General features: G+C 39.1%; 1 protein-coding gene across 2 annotated transcripts in view; it reads left to right on the top strand.

Moving 5' to 3' along the window:
• Window positions 1-1,775: 1,775 nt before the first annotated feature.
• Window positions 1,776-27,558, top strand: part of adamtsl5 (ADAMTS like 5) — an 82,905-nt gene continuing 57,122 nt past the window's right edge. For both annotated transcript variants that reach the window (XR_003937915.1, XM_030160230.1), the window contains exon 1: window positions 1,776-2,107. Coding sequence is in view for 1 of the 2 variants with exons in the window: in XM_030160230.1 (XP_030016090.1) it covers window positions 2,085-2,107 (23 nt within the window). In the remaining variant the exon portion in view is untranslated. The remainder of the gene's footprint in view (window positions 2,108-27,558) is intronic.

Here is a 27,558-nt window from a genome sequence, read left to right as displayed (position 1 = left end):
GTGCATTTGCACAGTTCTGAGAAATGTAGATGTTTTTGACTGGACAATTTGGTTCCTACAGTTGAGGAATAGTCCCATCTCCACATTAAATATCTTGGCAAGTTGATAGGCCCAATATTTTGGGAGATATTTTTTATTCTATAATACAGTAACCTTACAATCATGTTGCATTGGCCATGATGGTTGACAGGAAGCGCAGTACCACGCTGCACAACAGGAAATCAAGTTAAAAACAGGAATGACACATTTACTGACTTCAGTCCCTAGATATCGGTATTAATATGACCTGTGGTTCCCCATGGGTCATTGCACTTGTATTGTAGGTTATATATTTGTGCGTATATATATTTTTGACAGAAGCAGTAACGTATGCAGTATATACCTGCAGACTTGTGTGTAGCTTGTGTGGCTCTGTACCATCTGATCCAGTATCCTCTGTTCCTTTGGGTCCAGTGTCCACATAAAAACACACTGTATTTGACTCATGACACACACTTATATGAAATCTTCTCTGTCCTCATAATCTCGTTGTTTGTCAGTTCTGCTTCACATGTTGTTCATTTAATTTTCTTTATTATTTTTGTATTTCATATTAAACCAGTTGTTATTTGCTATGCAAAACTTTGGGAAAGTTGTCATTATTGCAGAAAAAAATAAAATGTTGCAACTTATAAAGGCATCATTTGGATGGAAATATATAGTCATAACAGTAGTTTCAATCATTTCTTTCAAGCTGTTGTTCGTGTCTTTATAATTTGAAAACTTTTTAAAAAGGTGGTCTCTGAGAAATGACTTCACACCTTGTGAACACAATGTGCTTCACAGCGCCTCCTAGAGTTCACTGTCACAACTGCCTCAGTCATTTTTCAATTTTAGTTTTCAATCCATTTGCCTGATTTCAGAAATTATGGAATTATTTTAAGACCACAAGGTCATTTTTTATTAGGGACATATATATATATATATATATATATATATATATATATATATATATATATATATATATATATATATATATATATATATATATATATATATATACATACATATATATATATATATATATATTTTATTGTCAAAGAAGTCATTATTTTAACCCTTTCATGCATAGTGGTCACTACAGTGGACAGTTATTCTCCAGCTGTTCTCTTGTATATTCATGGATTTTCTTGTTTTAGTTTCATATCAGCCAACATCCATCATCCCATACACTGTAATTCATACAATTCCTGCAACATTGCTGTTCTTGATAAACCTGATATGCACTAACATGTTTGAGTGTAAATCAATTGTTATTTGTTAGAAAAAAAGTGTGTTTTTTGTTGCATATTATCTCCATGAAAAGAGTAATAATTAACATTAGAATATGTAAAATGTGAGAAAATATCAGATTTTAATTCATTGTTTTAATATCAATTTCTGATGTTGGGTTTTAAACACGTTTCTTTACTTCAAAAATTAAATGCATGGACATTTTTGTAACTCCACGAAAAAAACCCCAAACTTGATCACATTGTTTTTTTTTTCATGCCTATGGAGGAATAAAAACACTCAAGAAAAAAAATCTTAACTAAGGTTCTCATAATTAATGCATGAAAGGGTTAAGATAGCATGTGTATTATTTGGACTTTTTTCCCACTTGTGTGAAATAAATTTGCATTTGTTCATCTTTGTAAGTAACTCCACCTTTGCGTCGTGTGGAGGATCCTCCGTCAGCTGTGATTGGAGGACAGAGGCGGGTCCTGGGCAGGAAGGCTCCGCTCAGGTGGAGAGACAGACGGACAGACGGCTGCGGTGTGTGGACCGGAACAGTAGCTGTCGGGTTCGGATCTACCTGCGGATGAACCACCTGCCGGAGCAGAGTCCGCAGACGGCTCCAAATGTGCGCTTTTCTCCTCTTGTGTCTCGGGTCTTAAAGTGTCTCGCCGTGGGAACAGTTGGATCAGAAGAGTTGGAGAAGCTTGAATCATGGCTGGTGTCGGACTGTGGGAGCCTGCACCCAGGACGCACGGTCCATCCGAGCCGGGACCGTCCACACCCTGAGTCCAGAACCGGACCGTAGCACCGGGGCCGAATCCACCAGAATGATCCGGTCCAGTATGAAGAGGTGATTCATGCCGCCCTGTGTGTGTGTGTGTGTGTGTGTGTGTGTGTGTGTGTTTTCCCCTCACACTGTTTGAGTTGTGATTGAGTTGCTGTTTCAGCTGGAAATGAAGTGTTGCCTTTAAATATTGACCTGCAGCTTCAGTGCAGGATGGCAGGTGACACATTCCAGGGCCAACTGAGTCTTTTCTCAGGTAGAGCCTGATTGTTTTGCGACTAAAATTCGCTTAGAGGTCTTATTTCTGTCCTTGTGCATATGAAATCAACATAAGTGAATCCCCAAAGGAACTTTGTGTTGGTAAATGCAAGTTATGTAAATTCACAGGATTTCAGTTCTGTGTCTACATGTTGATGGTCATATGAACTATGTTTTCAGGTCAAAAATGTCCAATTTCATCACAATTAATGCTATATTTTCATGTCACAAATGGCCAAGTTATATTTTTACTAAATTTACCTTAAAAGATTCCTCAATTTTTCTTACCAGATTCTATCCTACATATCACATGTTTTAATTTTACAGGTTCAATATGGAGTATGGTGCTGATCCATCCTGCTTATGTTACACCAATACATACATTAAGAATGTCACACATCACTTTTTAAATCAACAGTTTTCTAATAATAAGCATTTTTATAAAGAAATAACAATTCTGTATTGTTATTTCCTCTTTAGTATGATGATAAACTATACAATAAATAATTCTGATCCTAGTTTTTGCACAGGGATCATTTGTGGAAACGGTGACATGGCTGCCGAGCATCAGTATGATGGGATCCACAACAACCATGTCACATCTGTCCACTGACACATTTTGTGTTTTTGTGTCAGCTGTTATTGTTTTAGATCCACAATACTGACATTTATGAATAACAGGAGACTTAGCAATAGTAAGAATATAAGTTTATTTCTAATAAAGTATTGGTACTGACCAGATCATCATGGGTAATGTCACGTCCGTCCACCAGCAAAAGTTTTCACATACACGTGCTATTCAAAATCCAATATTTCGGAAAATATAGCTTCCACTGTCAATAATATCAGTAGTCTGTGCACAAATGGATTAACATCATTTCAACACATTTCTATGCATTTCTTACAACTTTTTTTTTTCTTTTTTTTTTGACAAAAATGGCCACTCATTTGACCCCCTAAGTAGATTTTAGCCATTTGGTCTTCATCACAATCCCTGCATGGAAATTAGTCATTTGAAAGTTTATCTTGAGTGTTTGGGTTAAAATTAAAATTGTCTTAAACACAGGGTTCATACGGGTGCTTGAAATCCTTGAAAATGCTTGAATTTTAATGTTGTGGTTTTAAGGTCTGAAAAGTGCTTGCATTGTTTTTTTTTTAAAGTGCTTGTAATTATAACCAAAGCTACTTACAGAGAGGTGATGCATTTTGAAAAATAAAACTTTATGTCAAAAAAGAAAATTGCTGGGTGTTCTCAGACTCCAGGTACATTGTTATCTTAATATTTGTCTCTGTGTGAGTGTGTCTGAAGAGCACCAAGTGGCTTCCCTTTTTTTTTTGGATAAAACTTTTTGTTCTCATATAATTTCAACATTTTTTGCTATTATGAAACATAATTTGAGATGTTTATAGCATAATATAATGTGCATCTTTGTGATCAAAATAATCATGTGTATTCCTGTAGTTATGTATTTTAGCCCAGCCCAGCGATAAGGTTCTGTGGTGGAAAAATGTGAAAATGACCCTTAAAAGTGCTTGAAAATTGCTTGAATTTGACCTTGAAAAATGTGTACAAACCCTGCAAACAAATGGTTAGTATTGGACTAAATCAGGACCATTTACTCCTCTACTGTGCACATTTTTATTCATCTACTCGTCCTTATTTACCTGACAGCTTTACTTCCTTTTTTTGCCGAAGATGTGATGAAGTGTTTTAGAACTGAATGATAATAATAGTAATAATATAACAGTGAAATTAGCTATATCAGTCAATTAAAATAAATGTCATATAAAGCAGCACCAGTTATCGACAGTTTCCTGGATTTTCACAGTTGGTCAAATTGCAAATAACTATTTGGCTGATTTCTTTCTCTTTTTTTCCCCTCGGATTTACAGATTCTTTTACTTGGAGCAGAGAGGTCTTCCATCACAGAATGAGATGAAAGTAAATCCATACATGAAGCAGCCTAGGGTAGCAACATAATCAAATCAAATTGCAATTGTCAGCCAGTGCAATAACAAAACTTATAAAATGAAGGAATAATGTCAAGTCTGAATCCATTCTGTCAATATGAAGTCAGTTTATTATCTTCAGGACAAAGTGAAATGATTTCACAGAATAACAATTTAAAAAAAAAAAATTAAACTGGAGAAAAATGATGTAAGAGAAATATACACATGATATAAGACAAAACAAAAGTACAAGATAGGTCCGCACAATTATAAATATATACAGTACATAAAAATAAAATCCCATTTTTTTTTCCTCTAAAAACTTCATTTTCGATTTCTGGGTAAAACTACAAAAGACAACAGAAGTCGACATGTCATTTTCGTGTGTAGCCCGCAATGCAACGCACTGCTCCCACTCTGGCATGTGATGATGGTTGAGGTGCTGAAATAAGTCGGTTCCGCTGCTGTCTTTGACTGATACGCCTTCAGGCTGAGTTTGCCGTGAGGAATGGTTTGGTTTTCATGGGGAACTTTGAAGCTGTACCAATTCCACACAACCGACTCGCTCTTGCTATTTTTAGCCACAAACGTCTCACTCTTTTGAGCAAATGCCATTTGTGTACTGGTGTGTGGAGACCAAAGACTGTGGAGACTGCTCTCATAGTTAGGAGGCGGAGCCTATGGTAACCTGGAGGTGTACAGCGCGGAGACGCGACAGAGATGAAATTTGATTTGATGATTACCCTTTTTTAAACATCATCCTAATTAAATAATCCGATTTTGATTTAAAATGGATTAACTGTGCAGCCCTACTACAAGACATGAACAAAAATGTTTAGTAGATGAAAAGGAGACTAGATCTTGGACCAGTGCTTCAACTTTTAGTATGTGTACTTGTACTAAAGTTTGTGAATACTTCTTCCGTTGTGTTTGCTGTGTGAATGGTTCCTCTGTGGGCAGCGGTGCCAGTGGGTGTGCTCATCCTCTAGTATCTGCAGGCTTTACATTCCACTCATCCTGCTCCACTACTTTTATCTCCTAAATGTCACCATCTATAAATAGTCTGTTCATATTTGATCTGGTCCTATCCTGCAGCTCACAACACAAACACTGGTCTGATGAGGGTCAAACTCTCTCCACCAACTTTTTAGAATCATCTAGAAAATCACCTTCACGTCAGTTTTCAAAGGCTGATGTAAGACATTCAGCTGATAACAGTTTGTAAAACACCTTGTCACTACTAATTAAATCATCCATCTCCACACTAAATTCATGGAACGCTGAATATCTATCTAATTTTCAAACAAAATGTGAACAGTTTAGTCATTTTATGCAGAGTGAACTCAGCACATATGGCGTAGTTGAATCCAGACTCACTCACAAATCTAGAATTTTGAAAAAGAAAATGTCAGAAATCGAAATGAAATCTGTGAATTTACTGTGTGATTCATTGATAATTTTGACAAAAAATTACATTAGAGATGCAACAAACACAGCTTCTAATTTACAGTCTTATTTTGTTCAAAGTCAAAATAAAGAAAATGAACACATTCTGAGTTCCTCCTTAGCAAGATGAACATTACATGATGGATGCATTGGTTCGATACTGAGCTGAACAGCTGGGTCATGTATTGGTAGCAGTGGCTCCACTCTATAATTTGATTTATTTAATTCAGTTTGGTGTTACTGTACATGTATAGATAGTGTTAAAAAAAAAAAAAAAATAAATAAATTGAAAAAAATCTACACCAAGGGTTCAGGACCTTGACTGCAGTGTAATACCACTGATAACCATCAGATGCTGCTCTAAAGAGCCCAGCTTCAATAGACTTTCTTTGAACTGCTCTCTAAAAATATGAAGTCTATTTTTTTTATCAAGCCTCATTCTAGTCTCAATTTAATTTGGACCCTCTATTAAGTGTTTTTTCCCGATTTTCCTCCAAGCTCCAAGGTCTGCCCTGTTTGACATTGATTGACATTTTTGATTGACAACTCACTCACCTACTGAGTCAGACTACCGTACCCCGTCTCCAACGTCTCAACATTGCTTCATTGATGCCAAGCTTACGTGCAGCAGCTCTATTTCCTTCTTCGTCAGCCGGATGAATCGTTAGCCCAGAAAACATAAATTAGCCGCATCATTTTAGAGCCGTGGGTTCACAGTGTGTGGGAAAAAAAGTAGCGGCTTATAGACTGGAAAGTCCAGTAATGCCAGTCAGACATTTCTGCTATGTGGTACCAGCTCGACTCAACTTGGGGACCAGGGACTATTCCTAGAGTGTTTCCATTACACAATACTACTGACTTTAGTGTACCTGGTCATCATAGCGACGCTGCGCATAACTTCTGTGACGTCTGCTCAGAGAGTTGCTGATAAACTCGTTCGTTGTGTGTTCCCCCGTCAAGTTCACGCTTAATCTTTTCATCAGCCACCAAGGACAAATGTCTGAACCTCCTCTACTGATCACAGTGTCGTTTTGCTGGCTGTCATCATGGATTAGCCTACCAGTATATTTACTGTAAACTCCCAAACCTGTTTTTTTTTTAAAAATGGCGTGTTGCACATTAATGATGCAGTGATGCAGAGACAACTCTCTGATAATAATTTTAACATTTTTTAGTTAATTTTATATGAACAGCGAACAGGTTGCATGCATTCTATGGTTTCTCATCTAATCTCTAACATAATTTCAATTCAACTGAAAAAAGTAATTGCCAAGTAAAGTAAGCAATGTCTTATTCCAACTTTTATCATTAATATCAGACCTGGCCATATTTGCAGCCATATTATGCTCTTATAATGTTTTTTTTCTTTAATGTCTTTTTGCTCTGCCAAGCAAGACGTTCAACGTGGGAGCTTATGCTGCATTTCCACTACACGGAACCGGCTCGACTCCACTCGGGTACCAGGTCTTATTCCTGGACACCGTTTCCATTACAGGATACTACCCACTTTACAGTACCTGGTCGTCATAGTGATGCTGTGCGTTACTTCCGTGTCGTCTGCTCAGAGAGTTGCTGATAAACTCACTCATGTGTTGCCTCGTCAAGCTCATGCTGAATTTTTACGTCTGAACCTCCTGGACAAATCATGGTGTAGTTTTACAGGCTGTCATCATGTGGATTAACCTACCGCTATTTTTACTGGAAACTCTCGCATCTGTTTTTTGTAAAACAGTGGGTCACAGAGACAACTCTCTGACCAATCAGTGGTCTGCAGTGTTTACACATCACCTTTTAGTATCTGGTCCCCAGTCCTGGAACGTCAGCGGGGGTGATACCAAAAAACAATTACCGGGTACCAGATTCCACATACTTTTTCGTAATGGAAACGCAAAAAGGCCAAGTTGAGTTGAGCTGATACCACGTAGTGGAAACGCAGCATTAGTTACAGCAACAAGAGTCTGAGTGGAATCAAAGTAAGCATGGACCAATGTAGACCCTTCATTTTCAGAGACTCTAAAGGAAATGGATAACTAACGCTGGTGATCCATTAGCAAACACTGCGAACTCCGCACCGCAGTATCCAAATGCACTGCTGTCTTCCTCCAGGATGCTTGCCGTTTGTAGATGGGAGTGACTGAAGTGGTAGAAGGCAGCTGGTAAACATTTCCTTCATCAATTTCGAAATTTTGGAGGGAAAGTCATGTCTATAAAACAGGTTGGTATTATTTGGACAGTAATTTTTAATCATGAACCAAAGGCAAAGGGGAGTTGTCATTGCAGCCCTTTCTTCCACCAGTCTAATCAGTTAAACATTTTACTTCTGTAAATTCATAACACCCACCATCCACACCAAGTTTCCTACACTCTTTTATGCATCGTTACACATCAAAGTATCCCTGTAGGATGCAAGCGTAATGTCATACAAGCAAGGGAAACTTGACACTGCTATTATTAATTTTTCATCGTTCATCTTGTTTATAATAATAATAATAATAATAATAATAATAATAATAATAACAATAAAAATAAATAACAAATTGCATTTATAAAGTATTTTTCATTATGGAGAATCTCAAAGTGCTACAATCAGCACTACATCCAGAAAATGCTGTGTTGGTGGTCTACGTCATGATGGACCTCCCCTGTGTTGTTGTTCTGCTACTGGATACTCGCCTCGCACTGGACAGCTTCATTTGCATAAAGTTGGGCGTTGCTCAACTTTTTGACTTAACGGAACCATCAATTTGGTCACACTGCATACCCAGAATGCTTTGCAGAAGCGATGGGCGTGTCCCATTGAAATGAATAGGGGTACTCCGGCGCAGACTTTGTGATGCTTGCTAGTGGATCACCAGCGTAACTGACAAGCAGCTTCATGGTCCAGAGTGGTCTGTTCCCTGGATTTTCTAATGCCAGTGAAGGTCTAGAGTTGGTTGCAGTAGTTGAATTGGCATTTAGTAATGTTCGGCTGCACTGGAGTTGTCAATATGAAGTCCAGATAGGAATCAGCAAATGAATGAGGCTGTCATTCAGCAGAAAAAAACAAAATGAATCTTGCAAAGTGTGATAGTGAAAACTGTCTGAGTGTAATTTACTGAGTGTTTTTGAACGCTTCACATTATTCCCTGAAGTACTGTGAATGTGACCTCACAGTAACACCGCAGCAGAGGCATGGTGACGGAGAGGAGGAGCAGGTTCACTGGATTTTGCCAACTTGGGTTAAAATGTAAAAATCGTTTTGCTATAAAGGAACCCATGGGCTCTTTTGTGCCACAAAACTGCAACAAACTGAAAACCAACAGTGAAACTTACGCTTCGAACGTCCGACTTCTGTGCCTCTGTTATACTCTTTGTTGTCATGTTTTGTGTATTTTTTTTTTTTTTTTTTTTTTTTTTTTTTTTTTGCAGCAGTGCTGAGAATTCACCGCTGCTGAATGTATATAGAGGAAACCCTGCACATGCGTTCTGCTTGGTGTCACCCTGCTTTCCAAGTGTTTGCGTTCTTCACATAGGCTACACATATTTGTTCGGTACACCTCCATTTTGTATCAAAGGCCCCAAACGGTACAAACGAGTGCACTGTTAGACCCCTACTGGTGTTTATTGAGGGTTTGATTGCTGTTAGAAGTAACAGGATGAATTTTTAAGTACACAGGTCTCTCTTCTCAGATTCAGTTAAATCCTGCAGAGCTGACAGAACAGCACTTCCTATTGCACATGGATAAAGACTCAAAACCAGGGGTTGATATTCCAACTTTATCGATGCTACTGCTCGTATCAATACTGCCTATAGATCTGGTATTTTAAGATAAGATATGCCTTTAATAGTCCCACAAGGGGAATGGTAGTCAATACTTTTTCAGGTTATGATTAGGTTTACAGTTCAGTTTCTGAGCAAAATGATTTGCTTTATTTTCTCATTTGATGTAAAGGCCTATAATATAATATAATATAATATAATATAATATAATATAATATAATATAATTAATATTCTTTATTAGGAAAGTGCAAAAGCATCATTTTAAACTAATCACTATTATAGTCGGATTTTGTTAGGATAGTAGTGTTAAACAAATATAAATACTTTCCACAGCAGAAAACAATGCTCCATTCAACATTTTAAAGTGTAAAATTAAATACGCTGTCAGTATTTTCGGCAGTGTAATAGTTTTTTACAGAATCTATAAACAACAGATCAGATGACGTTATCACCATTTCACAACAACTTTATAATTTGAGCCATCGTAAATCAAAGAGCAGGCCACCAGTCACTGTAAATCACTAACTTGTGTTTGTATTGGGGCTCCGGGCTGCTAGCATGAACTATGAGCTAAACATCAAACTTTGCATTTTTCTGCCTACACTTGATGGACCTCTGGTAGGTTTGGTGACAAATCACTTTTGTTTCTGTAAAGACTTGTTGCTTTTTGTCAAGTAAGGTGTCCACTGTGTAGTTGTCCAGTGAATACCAACCGATATATCTAGGATTGTCTTCCTTTGTGTTTAAGATGAATGAAAGAGTCTGACAACTTGACAGATTGTTGACATTTTTATCTGGATCTCCAAACTTAGTCAGAAGGCTGATATACATAGAATGAAGAACCTAACTATGTAGGCTATGTCATGCATGTTATTCTAGCTTTATTAACATATTATAAAAGTACACATCCATAACAGATCATGGCTTAAAGAGGTCATATTTTGCTAAACGCACTTTTATTAGTCTTTGGTTCATTTATTTGTGTATTTGGACCTTAATAGTTGATACAGTTTAAATTTGAACCCTTCAGGTGCTGCAAAGTTATCTTTATATTCATTTTGGCAAAAATCAAGTGGATTTCTACAACCCGTTTCAATTCTTGTTTAATTTGTTACGTATGTAACTAGTCATGACATTTGCACATATAAGGTCCAAACTCCTGATGAACATTTCTATGAGTACGCCATAATTGTTTGTCAGCAGCAGCGGTTGTAGTCCATACTGAAAATATGTCCAAACTTTGATCCGATTACCTAAAATGTTCAGTTGTTGGTTGAACAGGACGGAGCAGGACAGCCGACAACCTGGAGGGGGCGGGGCCTGAAGTGGCTCATATGCATTTAAAGGGCCAGCGCTGCAAACCACCTTTCTCTTGTCAATACTCAAAAATAGGGTTGAAGATGGACCTGTGGAGTTGAATTAATGAAGAATTCAGACCCAAGCAGAGCATTTACAGTTTATGTAGACCACAGAGAAATGTTTTAAAATGCATCATTTCATTTAAAAAAGCAAAATATCACTCCTTTAACTTCTTGCCCATAGTGTATTATGTATGTATTAGTGTGTGGTACCTGTTGTTCATCTGGAGATATGTTTGATATTACTTTGGTTTCCAGTAGATATTTCCTGTTTTGGTGGTACTCTCCTCCTTCCACAGTATGCACATGGTAGGATCTTTCTGTATCAGCAGGTTTGATGAAATCTGCAGGTTTCCAAAGGCCATAATCTTGGATTCTCACACTCTGTCCTTCATGTAGCGAAGTGAGCAGTTTGGCTAATTTGTCATAAAATCTTTTCTGCCAGTGCTGCTGAATAATTTGGTTTTTATGAATCATGTTGTGATCAGTAACTTTAGGTTGAAGCTGTTGGTGGGTGTTCAGGAGAATAGAGGTTAGTCTACAACTTGTGCAGGCGATCTGAAATTGTCAGGAGATGTATTTCTGTATGCCAACAAGCCTAGATGGAAATCCTTCTGATCTCCCCTTGCTCTTTTGCAGAAGTATTTTAGCAATGTGCACGTACTTCGCTGCAAGTCCATTGCTTTGTCGGTAATGCGGGCTTGTAGTGACATGAGTAAAACCCCAAGTCTGTGAAAATGTAGCAAACTCACACATATTGGGGACTGTTGTCAGATATGAGACTCTGGTATGCCATGTCTTAGCTTCTGAATGATAGCATGTGATGTTGTGCTAGTGAGCTTGTCAAGTTGAAAGTACTGACTATAGCAGTCGACTGTTATCATGTAGTCTTCCTGGTTCCAAATGAATAGATCTAATGCGACACTTTCCATGGTCTGTCAAGGATCCTGTGATTTATCCTCGGCTCTTTTGTGTTTGCAGGGCGATGCTTAAGGCAGGACGGACATCTTTGGACCATGTTCTCTACTTGCTTGTTGTGCCAAAACAGAATGTCACAAGCTCTTTGTTTATATTTTTCCACACCTTGGTGTCCTATTTGAATACATGAAAGCATCTCTGAGCGTAGTGAAGCTGGAATGATTATTTTCTCCCCTTTAAACGTAATCCCGTTGATCACAGACAGCTCATCTCTGTGATTATATAAGTCACTTATTTCCTAAGGGCAATCCTTCTCTCACAACTTGTTTCAAAACAGATAGTTGAATGTCCTTTTCAGTTTCCATTTTGATTTCCACAAGCCCAGTGTCACTGACAGGTAAGTTACTGTATACAGTGTGAACCTGAATGTCTGTTCCTTCACAAAAACTGGTGTCTTGTTCTGACAGATTTCTTTGACAGTGTATCTGCTACTGGTATTGCTTTGTAAGGCATGTGCGTACTAGTGAAACAGTACCTCAGAAGTTGAAGGATCATCCTCTGAAGTCTAGGAGGTGCTGTTGTATGTGGTTTCTGGATGATGGATTCCAGTGGTTTATGATCAGTTTATACGACATGCTGGTCATAAACATAATGGGGAAAACATTTGAAACCCAACAAGATGGCGTATAATTCCTTTTCAACCTGAAGCTTGAGCTGTTTAGTTGGATCAAAATAGGTCATAACAGGGTCTGGGTCCTGTGTGATGAGTTCTTTCATCTTTTTGAATGCTTCATCATGCTGCAAATCCTAAACAAATTCATTATTCTCTTTGAGGAGTTGATGCAGAGATGCGTTTATTTCAGACAGGCCTGGTGTAAACTTTGAGAAGTACTTAACCATTCCTAAAATAGTTTCTAGCTCACCTTTGTCTTTAGGTGGTTCCATTTCTTTGATGGCTTTGACCTTGTTTGGGTCTGGGTCTATGCTGTCAGAGACAATGTCTGAAGTAGCTTACCTCTGTGGTGCAGATGGCGGTCCTTTCTGGGTTCAGTTTTACACCTCGCTCTCTGGAGTGTTGTAACATAGCTCTGAAATTATTGTCATGTTCAGTTTTTGTTTTGCTATATATCAGGATATCATCAACAATGGCTGTGACACCTTCAAGTCCTTCATATGTTACATCAATCTTTCATTGAAATTCATCGTGTACTGAGATCAGGCCAAATGGTAATCTGAGGAAACTGTTGTGTGCTAAATGTTGTGAGTTTAGATGGCTCCACAGTCAGTTTTATAGCTCAGTAGGCAGATCTCGCATCCATTATTGAGAAGTATTGGGCTCCAGCCAGCCTAGCTATGATGTCATCACAGGTGGTAAGGGGTGGTGTCAATGCTTCATTGCCTTGTTCAATTCTCTGGGGTTTAGGAACACTCTCAGCTTACCTGTACAGTAGGGGTGTAATGGTACAAAAATATTTTGGTTCGGTACAGTGGTCTTCGGTTTGATACATTTTCGATACATTTTTGGTACAGTCATGGAGGGGCTGGGGGGGGCTCCGTAAATACCTATGGGACACAGGACATTTCTACAAAATATTGTTTAGTCATTTGGGCATTAACAGGCACCCCACATTAGGGATGCACCGATACCGATACGAGTGTCGGGCATCGGCTCCGGTACTCAGTGTGTGTACTCGTATTCGTACTCGTAAAAGATATCCGATACAAATGCACCGATACCACTTATGGCCGTGTGACATTCACAGTTCACTGCAGCAGGTATGCGGTGGTGGAATAATGTGTGGGGAGTGTGAAGAGTGTGGAGATTTTTCAAAATAAATGACGGTGATAAAAGTACCACTGACTGCAAGTAACGTTAAAAACACAAACAGATACGGACGTAGCGTTCTGTCTGTCCTCTGCGTACATTCCATCCGTTTTCCAGGTGCAGTCGGATGAGTACCCAGACAGAGAATACCACCAGGAGTACGGAGCAGTGCAGACCGCCACCAGCGGAAGTGAAAATGAAACTTATCACTCATTTCTCTTTTCTCTACCTGCTGAAGCTAAGCTTTTAAACCTTAGGCCTACTAGCAAAAATGCTGCAATATTAGTATCACATTAGTGTTACCTCTGTCGTCTCTGTTTGTTATTATTGACTTTCTTCTTCTTCTCAAAAAACTTTCCTCTTCTTTGTAGTATTTGTCCAGTTAATTAAGAGCAGCGCCCCCTGGTGGATTAATTGAGAAACACTCATTCCAACACATTAAATGTCAGTAGCAGCACTTTGTTCGAGTCAGACTAATGACAACGACAATAAAGCACATTTACAAAAGGAACTAACAACTGGAATGGGATTATTAAGTACTCATATCAGTACTCGGTATCGGCAAGTACTCAAATGTAAGTACTCGTACTCGTACTCGGTCTGGAAAAAAGTGGTATCGGTGCATCCCCACCCCACGTGTTTTGTATCTTTGTATTTTTGAATGTTCAATGTTTGTTCATGGCAAATGCTGTAATTTATTGAGTGTTTTTGAACGCCTCACAGTATTCCCTGCTGCTGAATGTACATAGAGGAAACCCTGTATATGGGTTCTGCTTGCGGCCACCCTACTTACAGGTGTTTGCGTTCTTCACATAGGCTACATGCATTTGTTTGGTACACCTCCGTATTGTATCGAAGGCCCCGAACCGAAACGGTTTGGTTCAAATAGTGCACCGTTACACCCCTACTGTACAGGGTTTTTCAGCTGCCACCATGGAATTGACCCATTCCATTGGTTCCATAATATTAGACTGTGGTGTGTTGTTTACAGAGATGACAAGTTGAATGAGCCCATAATTCAGACATGCTTTTAAATTTAACACTGGACAATCCCTCGAGGACCAGGATTGGGCACCCCTGGATTACATGATGCCTGTCAGTCAATTGCATGCACTGTATCCTCTCAATAACTGTTTGCACTGCCTGATATTGTCTTCAGTAGAGCCTTGGCAATTTCATGAGACCAGGCAATGTCTATAGCTTTGTGCAATGTTAGCTCAGACCCTACATTAAGCAGCTTCTCTCTCACAGCAGGTGAGTGTATGCCTAACACAATTCGATCTGTGATCATCTTATTGCTGTTGACATAACCACACTCTCTCATAAGTTGTCTTAAATCTGTTACTAACTGTCAAACAGTTCATTACTTGACTCTACTCAACTCAACTCGACACAGCCATCCTCTCAAACTGAATTAAAAGCAAAAGAGAGCTGCTTGTACTCCCTCATGAAATGTGTAATGGGCAAAGATCACCTTAGTTTTTGGCTTAATGTAGTCCTCATACCGGTTGCAATATGTTTACAGCACTTTCTGCTCTCTGATCTGTAAGTGTCAACATATGATTAATGCCTCTGCCTTTACTTCCGACCTGAAGAAGAAGATAGCCACACCTCTCATCTTCACTCTTTTTCTTCAGCAGTCCTTTGAACATTAGCTCCACATGTAGCTTGAATTTGTGCCATGCTTCGGGAAGGGTGGTTACAGTCCAATTCATCAAAGGTTAAGGAACTCCGATGATGTCCGTATTTGTCACTTCAGCACAGCAAAGACCGTTTATTCTGACAACATGTCTTGCTTTGTATTTAAGACAAATGAAAGAGTCCGCCAACTTGACAGTTTTTACATTTTTATCTAGAACTCCAAAATTTCAGTTGGAAGGCTGATACACATAGAATGAAAAGCCTATCCCATTATCCCTCAGTCCAAATCATGCGAACTGGACAACACAATAGAAATACTCATACAACCAGATTGTAACATGCACATGTGGAACTCTTGTAAATATTACAGTCTGTCTGTGTTTTGGAGCTGCAGTCTGTGGCAGAGCTGACCCACCCCTCTGACACCTGAACACAGGTGTGAGAATCACAAAAACACATCACAAACAAATGTCTCAGAAACAGAGTTGATGACAAACATTTGTCAAACTATTTTTCAATTGCTTTAATACCATAATCCACAATCATTTCACATGTTTTCTCTATCAATCAATCAATCAATCAAATTTTAGTTATATAGCATCACATCACATCATAACAAAAGTTGTCTCATGATACCCTTTATTTAGAGCTGGTCTTAACCAGACTCTTAAGCCAATTTCTTACTGTTAGGATAATTGATAACCATCTGAGCTTATCGATGCTCTGGTCTTTAACACTTTCAGTGCCATGGGCCGATTAAATCGGCTTTACGAAAACAACCTGTAAAGTGCCACGGGCCGATCAGATCGGCTTTGGAGAACACGCCACATTTGTGTACAAACAAACCATCCACCCCCATTTCTTTCTCACATTTCGATGACGTTCTTTCTGTGTCCCCCTTTTGAGACAAAGCAGACGGGAATTTGAGGTCACGCGACCGAATAATATTTTTATATCTTTTTAATGTTTCTTATTCTCCGGTGTTTCATCAGAGGGAGCCCTCCATGCCGGGGGGCGGCTGTGGACTCTGGGGGCTGTGGCGCCTTCTCTCACTGGGGTCTGCTCCTTTCTGGTGGGTGGGGGTCCCAGTTGGCCCTCTCCCACTAGTTGGGATGTGGGGCTGTGTTGCTGGTGCCTGGTCGCCGGGGTCGGCGGCTGCATCCTGGTGCGGATGGCTCCCTGAGACAGCGCCTCCTAAATTGATGTTTTACTTTTACTTGTACATTTTTGTTCTGGTCTACCCGTGCTCAGTCAGTATTCTTAAGTATGTGTGAGCTTGTGGGTTTGCATGTATATGTGTGTGTGTGTGTGTGCGTGTGCGGGTGAGTGGGTGGGTGTGGGTGGGGGGCGGTACTGATTTTTAAACTGATATGTAAAGCACTTTGTGCTACAATTTTTAATGTATGAAAAGTGCTATATAAATAAAGATTATTATTATTATTATTATTATTATTATTATAAATTATGCAAATTACGATCAATAATGAATCGGCTGCGTCCGGTGCGTTTTGAATCTAATCAGCAATCGGTCGGATGTTACCGAGCGGTTTCCTGCAGGATTCTTCAAATATTATAAAAACGACGCGAAATACTGAAAAACGGCCAAAATCTGTGGCACTTTTAAGGCTTATTAGCCCCTTAACTGTCTGGCACTTAAAGAGTTAATAATTTGGCCCCAGGGCCTCTGTAGCACTGGGGTTTGGTACCCATTCTTTCTCAAATTTTACTGCGAAAGCAAAGAGCTTTTGAAGGTAAAGAAATTGGATGTAGTTAAGTCAGTCACCTGATCTCAACCTGATATAAGCATGCTTTTCAATTATTAAACAATTACTAAACTGAAGGGACAAAGACCCACAAATGAGCAGCAACTGAAGGCAGTTGTAGTAAAGGCCTGGCAAAGCATCTCCAGGAAGAAACTCAGCATTTGGTCATGTTCATGGGTACCAGCCTTCAGGCAGTCATTGACTGCAAAAGAAGTCCATTCAAGCACTAAAAAAAATTCTCATTTACAGTCTTAATGCGTCCAATTACTTTTGAGCCTCCAAAAATGGTGGAACTATGTGTAAAATATTTGTCATTCCTAAAGGTTAATTCAGTATTGTTAAACTCCTTGAATTAAAGCTCAAAGTCCATATATCAATCACATCTTTGTTGTTTTATTTTAAATCCACTGTGCTGGTATACAGAGAAAACATTACGAAAGATGTATCACTGTCCAAGTATATGGACCAGACTGTTTTTGTTATAACATACGGCAGAATAAAACAATATAAATATGAAATACTACCCCCATCCATATTCAACAAATACATTAAAAAATCTAATCATAATAAAAGTGCATAGATGTTAGCAGCATTAAAAGTGCAGCAAAGGAAAATGCATTCAGCATTTTAGAAACGGCATCTTGTGAAGAACAGTGTTTGTTGTTTGAGGTCATTCAAGGTTTCAGGTAGTGATGGGTGTGAGGAGCACGGTGCATCCTTTTGGTTCTAGTCAGGATGCATATGATGCCCCTCCACATACTTGGAGGATTGTTTGACCGATTGTAGGACTCCGCCCTCTAACAGTCCTCGTCCAATCCTACAATAGCAACCGTTACTAGGGAGTGGAACCTGCGACAATTGGCATTGAGCAAGATGGTGAAGCAGTGTGCCTATGGAACCTGTTATTCCGACAGCAGTTATCCTGAATGTTTGGAAGGAGGTGTTCTCTTCCACCCATTCCCAAAGCCTAAAAGTCAACTACACAGATGTCTTCTGTGGATTAAGCATTGCGGCAGACCCCACTATCAACATCTTTGAATTATGTTACTTACAGTGAGCATTGTTTGTAGTATCTACCATTTAGCCTATCATCCTTAGGTTAGCGAGTATTTATTGTCATTTGTACTCTGAGAGACTGGTCTCATGAAATCGCGTTGTATCTCACGCCAGTTCTCATTCATTTGGTGTGCTATATGTATGCATTTTCAAACTTTCATGTGGTTTTCATCGCCATTTGATCCCGTGTGTACACCAACATCTCCAGTTCACATAACCCTAACCCCTAACCCTAACCCTCAGTGCGTGGTATTTGATGCGGCGTGAATATACAAGCTTATAATGCATACTGATAACATGTCAATTAAAAGTGGTGTGTATATTTACGCGAGTCATGATATCATGTTGTCTAATGAGGAGGCTACAGCTTTTCAATTAGGGCAAACATAATTATCATTTACAGAAACTTTTATCCAGCAGTGCATGAGCATGACTAGTCCAGAAAGGTTTGCATTTGATCTGCCAATGGCAGGGCTTCTTCTGTTTTGATTTTGACTGGTCTGCTTTTGCCTTGATCAGAGTTCTGTCCCCATCCTTTCTGAAGTTGATGTTTTGGATGTAGCTCTCCACTGGGCCTCCCTAATCCGAATGACAAATGGCATTGAATAACGAATGACCACTAGGGTTAGGGTTAGGGGTTAGGGTTAGGGTTAGGTCATTCGTTATTCCATGCCATTTGTCATTCGGATTAGGGAGGCCCCTCTCCACTGCATATTCCAGCCCCTTCTCCCAAGATCTTGATGAAATCTTGGAGCTATTACGCCAAAAAGCATCGCTGACACTTGAAGATATGGCTGCCCATGCCATGACAATCAATTTTCACAGGAGTTTCAGAGAACGTGCAACAATAAATAAAACAATAAAAGAGTCGTGGATTTGAAGGACCAGTTCTTTAACGTTCCTCTATAGAATGCATGGTTTAGTTTTAAGATGCATCATTATTTCACAGAGTAGCAGACATTTTTTTCATCAGTGTGTCGCATTTTCAGTGTAAATCTATGGAGTGATTCTGAAAGCTTGTCGTGTGTAGCAACAGTAATTTAAGGGGCGGGGTCCCACCGATCAGTCAGTTGTCCTTGTACCTTAAGAGCAGAGGTGGATTTTGCCCTTTTTATGATGGATCTCTTCTTGCTACCCCGAGTCTGGTTTTGGGGAACATCCTTCATACACCTGCATATAAAGTTGGGGAGATAATAATCGTATCCTTATCAAAATTTCCTTTTTTTTTTTTTTTAAACAAGTATTTCACAAGTGCTGTAAAAAATAAATTCCAAATGAATTTTCCCCTGGGGTGGATATCACTTATATTGTTTCTAGTCCAGTCTATGGAAGGATCGGAGATTAACCTTTAAAACCCACTGTGTGTTGAGCTGAGGCTGAGACATTTGTGTCAAGGCTCATCTGTCTCCAGATGAGAAGTGTTTGTTTGGGAAGGAGCCTCCTCATCCCACTGAACACATTTAATCTCCTTACCATGGAACGCTGAGCAGATCGCTTCAAAACCAGGACTCTAATATGTTGTTACACTCACTGATGTCACTGTCTCCTGCAGTGAGGAATTCCAATCCTTTCCTTTTGGACTTGTGAGCCGTGAAATTTCAGGGTTGAAAAATAGTCATGTTTTTTCTTACTAATACAACAGCTATAGAATATTATGTAACCCCCAAATAAAATGGATTTGGGACAGTATGAAAAATTCAAATTAAAAAGGAAGATGTCAAGTGATGAAGTGTTTGAGGTTAGTTTCGTCTCATTCTTAATGTGTTCAACAGTATGGGGTCTTTGTTGTCACATTTTGTGTTTCCTGATGCTCCATACCTTCCAGTGTGGACTCCATTGGGCCAAGCCAGCACCTGCACCCTTGTCTTGCTCACCAGGTCTTTGAAATATGTTTTAAAGGCAGCATCCAGAGTCTCATTGTACATTTTCAGGATTAATGACCTTTGACCCCAGCTCAAGGCCATTATGCATGCACATGTTTTCTTGCACTTTATTCTGTTGCTGCCTTGACCAGTGAAGTTTTATGTTGTGGGATCAACAAAGTCTAATCTAATTTATTCTAATCTATTCTAATCTAATTTAATCTAGTCTAATCTAATCTAGTCTAATCTAATCTAATTTAATCTAGTTTAGTCTAATCTAATCTATTCTAATCTAATTTAATCTAGTCTAATCTAATCTAATCTAATCTAGTCTAGTTTAGTCTAGTCTAGTCTAGTCTAGTCTAGTCTAATCTAATCTAAAGTAATCTAATCTAATTTATTCTAATCTAGTCTGGTCTAATCTAATCCTTCCTATTGAATCAGTTTGAACTGGCATTTGTGTAATAACACCTTATTACAGAGCTGGACAAAGGTTCTCTACAATAATCCCGACCTGTGTGGTGAGCTTCATGGTTGGTGAGGCTGTGATGGAGTGGCCGTAGGCGTCACGTCACTGTCGCTTGCACGGTGCGTTTTTCCCGTGTCTCTGTGGAAGGAGGCGGCATGTGTAGAGCGCCAGTGTCCCACATAGCCAATAACAGACAACGGACGTGCTGGAGAGTAGTTTGTCCCCACATCCCTCCGTTCTGAACTGTTTTATTCCCCAGTTAGTAGTGCGTTCGAGGGTGCACACTCGACGCCTACACTTGGACTCACAGACTCATGAACTCACAGACTCACCGAGACGCTGATGCTGCCGTGTCCCCCGCCCCCGTTCACCACTTTGGATGGCGAACCGGGGCACTTTCTGGTTAACCCTTTTATGGCGCATTGTGGTGCGCCGTTAGAAGTCAGGTGACTTGGAGTGGTTTATTTTTTTCCCCTATATATTCAATTATGTTGGTTTTCGTGTTATTTACATCTCAAGTAAAGACTACATGAAGGGCATTTTGATGGTAGGATATTTCTGTTAATGAATGTTATTATTTGGTAAATTATTTTTTTTCTTGGCTTTGGAGTTTTTGTTAAAACCCTCTCTTTCATTGATTTGGTGTACCCAGGGGAGGGGCTAAGGATATATAATGAGGGGTTTTTCTGTCAGTGTGGCAGATAGGGTTTGGTCTCATGACTGTAGACTTCTGGTGAGGATGGATGGTTTTTCCCTTGTATATACTTTCGTTTCTCTACTGTAATTAATTTTTCACGTTTATTCTGGTTGGAGTGGTGCTGAATAAAATCATAGAAAATAGTCTGAAGATTGAGCCATCATTTTTTTGAACCTGGGAAACCTGAACCTGTGACAGAGGCGCTGACTCTTTCATAATCAGATCTACAAATATTTGTAGAACTGATTGGCAACAGTTAACAGGTTATGTTCCATATCTCATATTAGCATTCTTTACACATTCATATGTGATGCATACTTCATTTAAGGTCAAAATTTGATTTTTAATGAAATTATTTTGGATATGTAATCTCTGATTTGGAGATTAAAGCGGGGCCAGATGGAAAAATAAACGAATCGCTGCACTTGTTACTTGTCACCATACAATAAGATTGTTGGTCATGCAGCAGCAAGAAGAGGTGTTTGTGCTCAGTAGCGCCCTCTGCCATGAAGCAGGAGTACTGGCTGCCTCACTGACAGCTTTTTAGCTTACCGGCCGACAGGCTGTAAGCTATTGTCGTCATGCGGCGTCCGGCGTTGGCGTCTGTTACAGAAATTTCAATCGTCTTCTTCTCCGAAACTACTCTTCCGATTGACTTCAAACTTGGTATACAGCTTCTTTATGATTATGTCAACAAAAGTTAGTGAAATTATTTGGATCTGGCTCTGATTCTGGATTTGGTGCCACTTTGAAAAATTTCCCCATTATAAGAGATAGGAAGTGGATTGATACAATAAATCAGTAAGTATCAATGATATCAAGTTGGAATTTGAATTTTTTACAGATCTGATTGGAATATGACCAAAACATGGGCTATTTCTGTAATATAATAAATACACAGAACTGGGTGATAATAAATGGCATCTGGATACATTTCCCAAAGCTTTGAATGTGGTCGGTAAACTACAGGGCCATTTGTCCTATTTTTTAATGTGGTTTTATGATTGATCTGGTAGACACACACAGAAATTTTATACATTATCCAGGCTATGGGAATTCAGGGTGTAGAAACAAAGTGTTTGAAACCATTTTATTGGTGATATACAGAGATACAGCAACACACTCTAATTGCATGGGATGAAGCACAGTTTGTGAAGGATTACACAATCCAAGGTAAGGCAGACCTTGCTGCTGCTGCTGCACTGTGCATCTCTTCCCGGTATTTGAACAGGAAATGGAAAATTCCGCAATTTTGAAAATTTATTATTATTGAATTATTAGAAAAATAATCAAATTGGTTGGAATCACACAGACAATAAGTATATAATACAGATCAGCAGACAAATATCAACATTTGGTTTATTTTATCATTGTTACCTCCGCCAAGGAGGTTATGTTTTTGCCAGCGTTGGTTTGTCTGTCTGTCTGTCCGTGTGCAAGATAACTCAAAAAGTTATGGACGGATTTGGATGAAAATTTCAGGAAATGTTGATACTGTCACAAGGAACAAATGATTAAATTTTGGTGGTGATAGTTTTTTTTTTTTTTTTTTCTTTTCATGATGACGACCACATGTCGGTGGGTTCTATCAGGTAGATGAGTGCCAGATCTGGATCCAGTGTTGTCTGAGGGATCAGAGATCACACTGATCACCTTAGACTTGATTCCTTGCCCTTTACACATAGAAATCCATACAGATTAAATATCCACATCCCTTTCTAGCTTTCATTGAGGAACATTTTTTTAAACATTTCAACACAACAATCATTTTCTCATATTTTTTGTGAAACTAGCGGTCCTCGACCCATCTTTTCTTTTTCTCGAATGTGTTGTACCCTGAATGTGAGGTAGTAATCATTTATCATAATATTGGAATGTTAGATAACGCTCAACGTTTTTGCAGATTAATTAAATAGTTGACAATTAACCGAGTAATTAATCAGTCATTACACATGTTTTTTTTAATTCATTATCCTGTTAATTTGTTGATTCTACACTAGACATATTTTCTGTGTTCCAGACTCTACAATATGAATTTAAAGGAACATTACATACCGTTGCCTCTCATCCAGTGGGTGCAGATCTGTCCTCAAACTTCAAACTGCTCCTCCAGATGCACTGTGTTTCCATGTGACAGAGACGTGGCTCCTGATTGGCAGCTGCATTCCAAGGTTGCGATTAGATGAGAGTTTAGTGCTGCCGTCTGTTATGTCTCTGCTGAAGCTGATGACAGTGTGTCCTTGTAGTTTGAAAGCAGGATTAGGTTGTTTATACTCAGTTCGAACATCTCTGTGTCTGTTAGTGCCATGTTTTAAACCCTTCTCAAAATCTGAATGTGATGGACATGTCAGCTTTGGGTCAAACACTTTGATGTTGATCCAGTTCTGGCATCATTAGTGTTTTAACTGTGATTATGAGGTGGATACGGACAGGAGCCAGACTCCTGATCCGAAAACATGCATCTAGCATCTAGTTTTATGTGTGTAATGTTTTTGGGTTAGAGACAATAGTCTAATATGTTGCCATTAGGGCAGAAAAATAGCTATTTCTCATCATAATTCTTTTTTTTTTCTGAAGAAAACCTAACTTTGATGATCTTTGGTTATATATTGTATGTCCTTTTTTTTTTGGAAAAGTAGAATTCTAGCTAAACTAACTTAATTTAAGAGTAACTGAAAATGAATAAGTTTCTTTCTAGTAGGTCTGTTTCTCCAGTCCATTTGTTCTCAAACCTTTTTGTGTGTCTTTACAACATCAAAACTGATTTCAACATAAATCTCCAAACTAGTAACACATGGCTTTTTCTTTTGGTAACTTCATGACATATTTGGATGTAAACTTACTTTAAGTGAGTTTAACATTTAGCTATCCTGGTGGACCACTTCTGTCTGGGCTTTTGGTCCTTTTTGGTCTGTTTTTGTCCTCACGTACAATAGAGTTAAAGTGTGTCAGTGTGTGTCTTAGTGAAGCAGCTGCAGTGGTAAAAGACGCTCTAACAGGGTCTGACCAAGGCCTCAGACTGGTCCATTGTCTGATTATTTGACTTTTTCCAATTGTCTGTGTTGACCCTGATGTTAGCTGACCACACATCTGTTGATTCATTCAGCAGCAGATCCATATAACCATTATGCTGTTCACAAACACTGGGAGGGTCACGGTGAGGCTCTGAGGAGGGGTAGGTCAAGAGCAGCCCTGGGTGGGTTTGGAGGCCAGCACACAGAAACACTTGAATCAACTTCAGTCAGGTGACTCACACCTTTCCAGAGGTCAAAGGTCGCATTCTCACCTGCAGTATTATATGTGATAAGTTTTTATTTGTGCAGCGAAGGTTGGGTGTGTCTAAAGAAAATCACAAAAGGCTGTGTGTGAGTCATGAGGAAAAACTATGATGAAAACTTACATTCAAATCAGCAGGGAAATGTATTTACCTGGAATAATATATAAACTAACAGAGATGATAAGAGAAAGTATAAATACTTTGTTACCATACTTCAGCAGTTATTTGGTATTTGTATTATTCTTTTCGCTTTTGCTGCCCTAATTTCCTGCCGCTCAAATTTTAAAAGAGGCTCATTACTTTTGCTACAATTTATTTCAAGGGAAGTATGGAGGGTCTGCACATGATGTCACCGCTAGTGGAAGTCACCGCGGTTCCGCCCACTGAGTGGCAGAAAGAGGGAGATGAGTGGCTTCAATACTGTCTAAACTGAAGAACAATATTCAATAAAAAATGGGGCAGAGCTGTTGTGAGATTGATCGTATGAACAGGTTTGAAAAGCAGTGGGAGCTATCGTTTTACAGACCCCGAAAGATGAAGAAAAGAGAAGTAGATGGATCCACAAATCCAGGAAACCAAACCTAGATCTGTGGATCCTGTTTGGTGTCAGCTAACATTAATTTATGCTGTATTTTTGGGTCCAATCAGACCTGAAATGACCTATTGTTTTGGCTAACGTTACTTCTTAGTACAGCTCTTGGTTTCATGATCAGATCTTTCATGGTTTTTGTCTTCATTTTGTGATTCTGAACCCTGTGCTCCTACATGATTAGTAAACTAACTGAAACTGAGGCTAACCCAGTTTTTCAAATACGGGGGAACTGGAAAATAAAGCTACGACAGAGTATTAGGACCACAGAAGAAAATAAAAACACTGGTCACTACGAGTATAAGGTCATAAAATATCGATATAAAACCACTAATTTTATGAGAATAAAGTCGAATACAAAAAGAATCACAATGTTAGGAGAATAAAGTCGTAGTTATAAAAAAACCTCATAATTTAACAAAAATGTCATTCGTTTATGAGATTAAAGTCGTCATATTCCGATAATAAAGCCATAATATTACCAGAATAATGTGTTAATTTAAAAACAGGTGGTCTAAATCTGCTAATTTCCCAGAATCCAATGGTGCCCTGCTGGTCCACAGCAGTAGTATGTGTGTTGTATAAAGTACTTGATCTGAACTAGACTCAGTAAATCTCCTCAGTCCCAGTAGATCCTGCATATATTCACTGGGCTCAGTCCACGGTCTACTGTAAATGCACTTTGGATCAGCTGGTTCTGGGCCCTAGTTTTGGACCCCGGTTGTCAGTCATGATGAAACCATGTATACAGTGAACCCTCACACTTGGCGGTTAATGGGGGCTGTGACCCCCTGCGAATGGTAAAAAACCGCGATGTGGAGTACCACACAGTATATGTACATGTACATGTACGCGCGTACACAAAATCTACGGAATGTACACTCACTTTGACGATCTCTCCTCTGTGCGTGGCTGACGAAGATCTTGATGATGAAGATGATGATGATGATTCTTGATGATTGATTGTAATGAAGATGATGGATTGCCTGTGCAGGTGTGAAGTTTGGAATGTGATACCTGCACAGGTGCTGAGGGAGAGCTTTACTGCTCTCCTGAGGACGCCTCCTCGTCAGCTATTAATATGGGCAGAGGAGACGGATCGTCGACCAACTCCCCTTCCAAGAGAGCAGGAGAGGCTGGCAGAGGTGTACAGGCTGCAGGAGGAGGAGATGAGCGAGCAGGAGTACGAGTGGGAATATTTTTGAAACCTCCGCGATGTACTGAGACCGCGATTGCTGAGACAGCGAACTGTGAGGGTTCACTGTATTTGTTTCAGGTCCAAATAGCGCTGATCCCCTCCACCCTGGATGTCAGGATCCTCCATTTGTGTCCACATGTCAGTGTTCATGGACCACTTGTTTTTTGGTAGCTCGTACAGATCCATGTCCAGTCCAATTGTCCTTCATTTAATTTCATATTTCACATTTTCCTGCTCTGGCTGTGTTTACTGCTGTACTCCGTCATGTTGAGCAGGTTGGTTTAAGACACTCAGTCTGACTTAGAGGGGCGTGGCCTGGGGGGAAGTGACATATGTGCATACCCTCTATATATTGTTTGCATCACTATGTATATTGGCAAAGTCAAAGGATGATGATTGCAACTGAACTGGATGAAACAGTAACACATAAACACGTAAAAGATGATCCCTTGGTCAGTGAATATCACACCCAACAGGTGACAATGTAATGAGATGAAAAACACCTAAAACATGTCACAAGACTGATGGTATAGTAACTGGTATGTAACGTAACAATATACACCTGCTATACGTCCATGTAGCCCCAAGAACATCAGCCAAAAGCACAACAAAATCAATTGTCAGACAATAGAACATAATTCAAAGAACAAGCACTGAAATGGGCAAATATCTAACATGAGCTAACAGTCAGAGACCAATGATGTGACAAACTCTGCAGCGCTAAGCTAACACTACACAGATCCATGCATGCATTGTTTCTCCACCACTAAAAGTCACTGAATGAGGCAAAGAAGAGCAAAAATAAAGATCAAATTATGAAGAGGTGATTACAGATTTGGTCTTTCTTTTGCTGTTTTCTGATCATAACTTGGTTTCATATGAGTGAAGCTTCTACCATTGGCTAATTCATTGTTTTGTTGTGTTCCACTGAAATGATTCCAATTAGAAACAAAAGGCTCAGGGCTTAACAAGTTAAAGATGTGATGAGATCAAAAATTACATAACAGATGAAATGACACAAAAACAACAGAAAAAATGCAATGAGACCAAAACAACTAAAGATGGAAATGGCACAAAGTAGATACAATGGGATGAAAACATTAAGAATACTTTACCTTCAGCATTGGATGAATGGAAACACTTCAACACATTAACACAGCCCTTGAAAAATAGCATACATTAACCGTCCGGTATCCAGGTGCACCTTTTAGGCACACTTTGCACTTCGTTTTAAAAAACTTCATATTATTTTTCACAATTTAAATAAGGTTAGAATTCAAAAGTTGTTCATTTTTGCATGAAAAATTCTGGCCACCAACTAAAATTTGCACATTGTAAACAAAAGAAAATTACAAGAGCATCTGTCTCCCAAGTGTGCCTAAAACGCACTGTTTCTTCCATGTGATATGTATGATTAGGGCTGACCTTGATTTACAAAAATAAAATCAA

This window comes from Sphaeramia orbicularis, chromosome 3 (genome assembly GCF_902148855.1).
Source record: "Sphaeramia orbicularis chromosome 3, fSphaOr1.1, whole genome shotgun sequence".
Taxonomy (NCBI): domain Eukaryota; kingdom Metazoa; phylum Chordata; class Actinopteri; order Kurtiformes; family Apogonidae; genus Sphaeramia; species Sphaeramia orbicularis.
This window is presented reverse-complemented; position numbering and strand designations above follow the sequence as displayed.